Consider the following 6,705-nt stretch of genomic DNA (forward strand, 5'->3'; position numbering starts at 1 on the left):
TGGAAACAGGTTGTCTGTAAATAAACGTGGAATAAGGGCTGAGAGGGAAAACACAGACTGGGTTATGGAGGGAGAACAAGGAGAAGACACAATGCTGAGTTTCTGAGGAACAGTGAGATTAGAGCAGCAGAAAAGGAAACATCCCTATACAACCTTAGATTTATTAAATCACATCCAGTCAATTATCTATGTGACATAACATATTTCAATCTAAACAACAATGGAATGGTCCTCCTACCAGTTTACCGACTCCAACACTTAACTGCACAATATGTCTCAAAATGTGCATTTGACCTAAATTCATTATGGCTGCTTCAGACAGTTTGGCCACAGGGAACATTTAAAAATAAATAGCCTGTTAATAATTAGTGCTGGCTTCCTGTCGTGTGAACCTTTCTTACCTCTCCATGTGATGACAACACAGTGTTATGTGTGACCAATTTATAAATACTGTGGTTATACATGTTCCTTGACCCTTAATGACAAAGGTTACATTAGCTGAGGATGCAGATCTCTATGCAGCCACTCACACTGGCTGTTACAGGCGTCTGCTTTCTGCACTTGAACAGGCAGTTCTTTGGAAAGACTTACGTAGAAATGAAGTTTATCTCGAGGCTTCAGGTTTGCACAAAATACGTTTTGCAAAACCCCTTGTTTCCTTGAATCTCTCAAAGAATTTCCAGTTAGAATGCATTTAAAATTTTTTTGGGCCCTCGGCTGCTAGACGTCCAGATAATGATAAAGTAGATAGATTTGCATAGCTGTTTCATTTAAATGTGATATGATCAGAATGAGAGAAATAGAAAAAAGAGCCAGCAATGGTGGAAGGTCTATGGACAAACATTTACCAAGTATCTAGGGCTTTGATGATAGTGACCAAAAGAATTGATTCGAACATTTTATACATTATATGTTTAAGCAAATCTGATAGAGTTTTAGATTTCCAATTAAAATAAATAATACATTTGTTTTATTTACCATATTATTTTAATATTTAAATTCCAAATCTGTCTGAACAGCAAACCTAAAGATGGGAACTGATTTAAAACAAGGTGTGTAAGTATATTTACTATACTTTGGACAATATGCACAATATAAACTGTTAAATGACACTGTAACATTTATTAACATTGCTATATCATTATGCCGGGGAAAATCAAACAAAACCCCAACACCAACAACAAACAAAAGTTAGCCCACATGGAAACTGGAAACCGTCTCTCTATTCTGTGCTTGCAACAGATTTTCTGATTGTAAATGTTTTATTTCGGTGGTAAGTCTAAGTCCTAAAGTCATAACACAAAGTAAATCAACATTTTTACCAGTTGTCTGCTCATTGGGAAAAAAATACACTTCTTCATCTTCTTCCTCCGTCTGGTAAGTGTTGCAGAAAACATTTACGGCAAAATCAAACTAAGACATTAGTGAAGACATGAATGCACAATAAATGATCTGTGTTTCATGTCAGCAGCCGACATTGTTCTGCGTTGGATTAAAGCAACATGAGCAGATGTTTATAATTCATAATCGCAAAACTATGTAGGAGCATCATGAATCCGCAGTCTGTTCAAAATGATCAAATTTAAAATACACAGTGTTTCAAATAGAAATACCTCGTATCTCTATTTCCAGCTTTTCGAATGAGCTCAAATTTGGTCTTTTCTTGGCTCAAGTTACAACTATGGAGACGCAACAGTGTTGTCCCGCACATTCCCAATGATGTGGGTATGAAATGTCAGCCTTAACGGTCCAGTCAAGCTCAGATAACTGGTGAGTGAGGATATGACATGTTGCAAAGGATGGAAAAACGATCCCTCCACCAATGTCAGTGGTCAGCAATGTGAGAGAGCAGGAGATATTACCAAAAAGATTTGTTATGACACTCAACACATTTCAACCAACTTTACAATAACCTGCAGAACAGTGATCTCTCTGGTTGTAGCAGGTCAAATGAAATAATGAACATTCTCAAATCAAAGCAGATCAGACAACAAGAACTCTCACTAAAATGTGATCAAATACAAAAATGAATGAATGCCTGTTTCACAATAAAAGTCTGGTTATACCTAAAGCTTTTTGAGAATGACCAGGATTTTATGACTTTTGAGATCATACATCAATACACACACTTTGAGGCCTACAATGCAGTCAATATGGTAACAGTACAAACACATAGAGCCTGATCTACTAAAGATTTGCACGTGGGAAAACGTATGCAAACCTTGATTTCACCCGCAAAAAAACATGCAAGCTTATCTACTAACGGTGTCAGAATAACACAAACTGTCCATTTAGTACGTTTGCCTTAATGAATATGCAATATCGGGCGTTTCAACCCAAGGGCACAAAATATTGGGATGAGTAGATGCAAATAGTTTAATTGATCCCATGCAATGTGATTTACAAAGCCTGAAAATAACTGCAGGGATTGTGACTGCGTCTATATTTAGAATGTTGGAAAGGTAGGTGCTAATCAGCACAGCGTTGTTAATATTTCTTTGCTGTAGCTCAACAACATGTTTGTTTGCCTCTTCCACTAACACCTCCAATTCCATGGAATCTCTGCTCTCCTTAAAAGTCCATGGCGGAAACCAGTAACGCACGCAAAACACTATATAACTGCCTCCACCATGTTTGCACCTGTTATCAGTTACGCAATTATTGTTAGTAGATCACCCGCACAGCGGCCATCAACCAAACGTGAGATCTGTTATAATTCAAACGCAATTTAGCACTTTTTATTTGGGATCTTGGTAGATCAGGCCCATAGAGTACAAACAAAAATGCTTAGTGATGAACGCTGTAAGAAGTTTTCTCTCCAGGGTTCTCCTCGGGTCCTTTTCAAGAAATGTCCCAGTCAGAGAGGAAGGGTTAGGGTTAGCATTAAAGACTGGACGTACAGAATAATAAAATATCCAGGGGTAAACTGTCTGACCTCCATGTGGTAGTTACCACACCGGTACATGGCGGGTCGCAGTATTCACTGACCATTCACTACTGTTTTTGAGGTGAAAGGCTCCGCGTCACGGCAGTCAACAACCTCCATCTGGACAGCCTGAGGAAACACACATAGACATTGTAGGACATTACAAAGACAGAAGGAGAAACCTTATCATTAATGGTCTGTGTAACACTCCATTATTATTAAATTAATTATGTAAGAAAAGTAAGGTGATCATCAGAAAATCAAATTTATTTGCTGGGTTTACTGGGCCATCAGGTAATTCAGATGGTTCACCGGAGAGGATGAAGATCCAGAGAAATAGTTCCGTTTCCCAAATCATTATTGGGACACCATCTCTAATCTTGGAATTTTTATGACATACTGGAAGGATCATATGAAAAGGTATTGAAGAGAAAATATTGGGAAAGTTTGGGGGGGGGGGGGGGGGGCACACTTTAGTTGAGCTGCTGTATGAACAACTTAACGTTCAGTATTGGATGAAATATAAAAGTTTAAACCTATGCATATTATACATTTTCTATTTTTCCATTTTCTATATTTTTATTGATTTTATTAGATTATAAAAACATTGTGGTTTACCTTGGTGGCGGTTTGTCTGCCTCTCATCTGGTCCGTGGTGCTAACGCCATTGGGTTTGTAGGAGCAGAGCACTTTCTGGAAGCTCTGCTTGAAGTTGTCGGAGAGGAAGCCGTAGAGGATTGGATTGGCACAGGAGTTGACGTAGGTGAGGATGACCAGGAAGAAGTAGACTGTGGCGTTTGAATTGGTCTCAGGGATGATATAAACCAGGTTGACAAGATTGGCAGTAAAGAAGGGCAGCCAGCAAAGAACAAACACCAACACGATGACCACCACCATACGCGTCACCTTGCGCTCCGACCTCCGCCGCTTAGTCAGGCCTGCACGCACACCTGCAGACCTCACCTGAAACACAGATGGTGGATTGGAAAGGCTTTGTGAGACCATGAGAGCAGAACCCCGCTGGAAACATATAACATTTCCAATAGACACAATCAAAAGCAGGAGTCCTGGTTTATCTGACCAATTACCTTGATGACAATGATCAGGTAGCAGAGGCTGATGACAAGGAGCGGACCAAAGAAGCCCAGGATGGATGTGTAGAGGATGAAGACAATGGACCACAAATCTGTTGGATCAGGCCAGGTCACGTTGCAGGTGTCAAAATTCTCCTGTACATGCGAGTAAATAGTGACTGGCAGCACGATCAGGAAGGCCACAACCCACACCATGCCATTGAACACCTTGGCCACCTTTGGCTTTCGCCATTTGGAGCTGCGAATAGGATAAACCACGGCCAGGTAGCGATCAATGCTCATTACCGTTAGGCAAAAGGTGGAGCTAAACTGGCTCATGGCGTCAGCAGTCATGTACACCTTGCAGAAGAAATCCCCAAATGGCCAATAGGAAAGTGCACTGTTAGTCCCAAGGAAGGGAATTCCCAAGATGTAGAGTTCGTCCGCCAAGGCTAAATTGAGGATGTACATGTTTGTTACAGTTTTCATCTTGGCGTAGCGGACCACCACATAGATGACCAGCGTGTTACCCAGAAATCCCACGACGAAGACGATGGGGTAGATGACAGCGGTGACCACGCCGAAGGGCATTGGCGCCTGCGTCTCTGAGGAATTGTTGTAGGTGTAGTTGCGGTGGAGCTTGGAGGAGGCCCCTGTGACGTTCACAGATGTCGACGTCCAGTTGAAACCATCCATGTTGAAGGAGGAATCGCTAATCCGATTGGATTACAGTAGGAAGTACCTTAGAAGAGAAAAGACAGACACCAGCTACAATTATTATGTGGGATACATTACAACAACCAATAACTGAAGAGGTGCTCTAAGGAATTTCACCCTACCCACTGACACATGGCCGCACTCTTGGCAGGATGTCCATTTTTACCAAAAGAGAACAAAACCGTTCCATTGAACTGTCTGGGTTTGGGGTCAACATTAATATCTCTGAATGGGAAGTAGCCCTTTCGAAGAAGACATTAGTTGAGCAGGTCTCAAATATATTCTCTGTCATTGACTTAGATTGCCTAACCGGAGGGAACAAAAATCCTCAGTGCTGCACTGCAACGCAGGCAAATGTAAATGACAAAAACATATTTCGTAAAGGTTAATGACTTTGTAAATCCCGTCTGTATACAATGGCAGACAAATTCTTCACTGGGGTTCAAATGTGAATTACTCTTATTATTTGTATCTAAGTCGGGTCCATGTATGGTGGAGACTGAGAGCAGAGTTCTACAGAGAAGCTTCGGTTGAAAGATGAAGTCGTGCCCCACGGTGCGTAAAGATTCAACAGGAAGTGAAGAGTAACACAAAGAAGTTGCAACTACAAATTAATTGTTAACTTCAGTCGAGGTGACTTTTATGCGCCCGGATCTGTGTCCTTCTGCCCCCATTTAGATTTTTCCAAATCATTTCTTTTGTTGTAATAAAAATAAAGGTTAGCAATCACTCGTGTATTTGACGGCCTGCATGTTTGGAAAACAGTTTGAGGATGGGATTTGATCTTTTCAATGAAGTGTAATTACTTCCTACAAGCTAAAATGAAAAAAGATATACGTTTTCAGCCAAAGTGTTTTAAGAAGGAGGGGGGGGGCAGCGCACGTCCTTACCTTGTGCTTGACCTGAAATAGTCATGACCATCTTATAACTGTCAGGTGTCAGACATTGCAACCCGAGGCTCAGCAAACGTGTTGCACAAATAAACGGTGTGACGCGCAGATCCACTGAACCGCGCTCCAAAACACGGGAGTGACGCGCAGCCCGCAGCGTGTTGTTGGGAAAACAAACACTCCGAGTCCCCTTCAAACTGCATCGGGTTTGACATTTCTCTCTAACAAAACGATAACAGCTATTGCCCTTAAACGTGGGAACCAATAAAAAAATGCCCGGGTCATTAAATGTGAGGTTTATACACCCAACTGTAAGCAGAGACCCACGCATCCTCTGTTAGAGAATAAACCACTAAAATAAATATGATGACAAACACATTTGAGATATTTCACGCCCACATCTTTAATTTTAATCTTAGGAGATTAAATATTATTTGATAAACACATTTCTTTCCTCTTGAATGCTGTGAGATTCTTTGCCGGGATGCCACCTACCTGTGCGCTCCCGTGCGCCTTTTCCTCTCCACTATGCGCTGCTGTGATGCGCGTCTCCTGAAGTATTCATACGTTGCGTGAGGTTGAAATCAAGCTGCGTCGCTCCTGTCCCCTCAGAATCCAGCTCACACTTGACTTTTCATGTTGACGCATTTTCTTGATGACAGCACGATTACATCTCCATCACCCGCGGCGCATGTATGGCACGGTGTGTCTGATTCTCCAGGATTTACCCCTCACAGTTCAAATTCTGAAGGGAATCCTCTCTGCATGGTGAAACGCCGTCCTCAGCTCCTTCCAAGTTAACCTCAGGGTCTGTTTGTGCCTCCGCGCACTGCCAGTATTTATATGGAGAACGTCACTGAAGCAGCCTCTGTATGTCCCACCCATTCACCTCACAGCCCAAACCACTGTACTGCGTAAAAGCTCAAAATACAGCCATCTTTTCCGTTCTCTTCTGTTCCTGTGCAGCAGAGACTTTAGCTGAAGTCTTCCGGTCAATCATGAAAAAGATCCTGATTTTAACTTTCCTTGCTGTGTGTGAGAGACAAAGAGGATAGACAGAGGAGAAATAGAGCAATGCCCATATTCAACCTTGGGAATG

General features: G+C 41.7%; 1 protein-coding gene across 1 annotated transcript; it reads right to left on the reverse strand.

Annotated features, from left to right (window-relative positions):
- Positions 1-1,102: 1,102 nt before the first annotated feature.
- LOC128459024 (somatostatin receptor type 5) lies at positions 1,103-6,441 on the reverse strand. Its single transcript, XM_053444119.1, has 4 exons — positions 6,102-6,441; positions 4,015-4,741; positions 3,545-3,889; positions 1,103-3,055 (listed from the first exon to the last, which is right to left on the reverse strand). The coding sequence occupies exons 2-4, from the start codon at positions 4,693-4,695 to the stop codon at positions 2,981-2,983; spliced, it is 1,101 nt and encodes a 366-aa protein (XP_053300094.1). The 5' UTR covers positions 4,696-4,741; positions 6,102-6,441; the 3' UTR covers positions 1,103-2,980.
- Between the last annotated feature and the right edge of the window lie 264 nt (positions 6,442-6,705).

The sequence above is a fragment of the Pleuronectes platessa genome, chromosome 16 (genome assembly GCF_947347685.1).
Source record: "Pleuronectes platessa chromosome 16, fPlePla1.1, whole genome shotgun sequence".
NCBI classification, from domain to species: Eukaryota; Metazoa; Chordata; class Actinopteri; order Pleuronectiformes; family Pleuronectidae; genus Pleuronectes; species Pleuronectes platessa.

Bases quoted from the DNA above. Each gene is read 5' to 3' on its own strand.
- LOC128459024 (XM_053444119.1), bottom strand. From the start codon at position 4,695: ATGGATGGTTTCAACTGGACGTCGACATCTGTGAACGTCACAGGGGCC. The intron at 3,890-4,014 runs GTAATTGGTCAG...TCTGTGTTTCAG, and splicing joins ACCTGATCATTGTCATCAAG to GTGAGGTCTGCAGGTGTGCG. The intron at 3,056-3,544 runs GTAAACCACAAT...GTGTTTCCTCAG, and splicing joins GCAGACAAACCGCCACCAAG to GCTGTCCAGATGGAGGTTGT.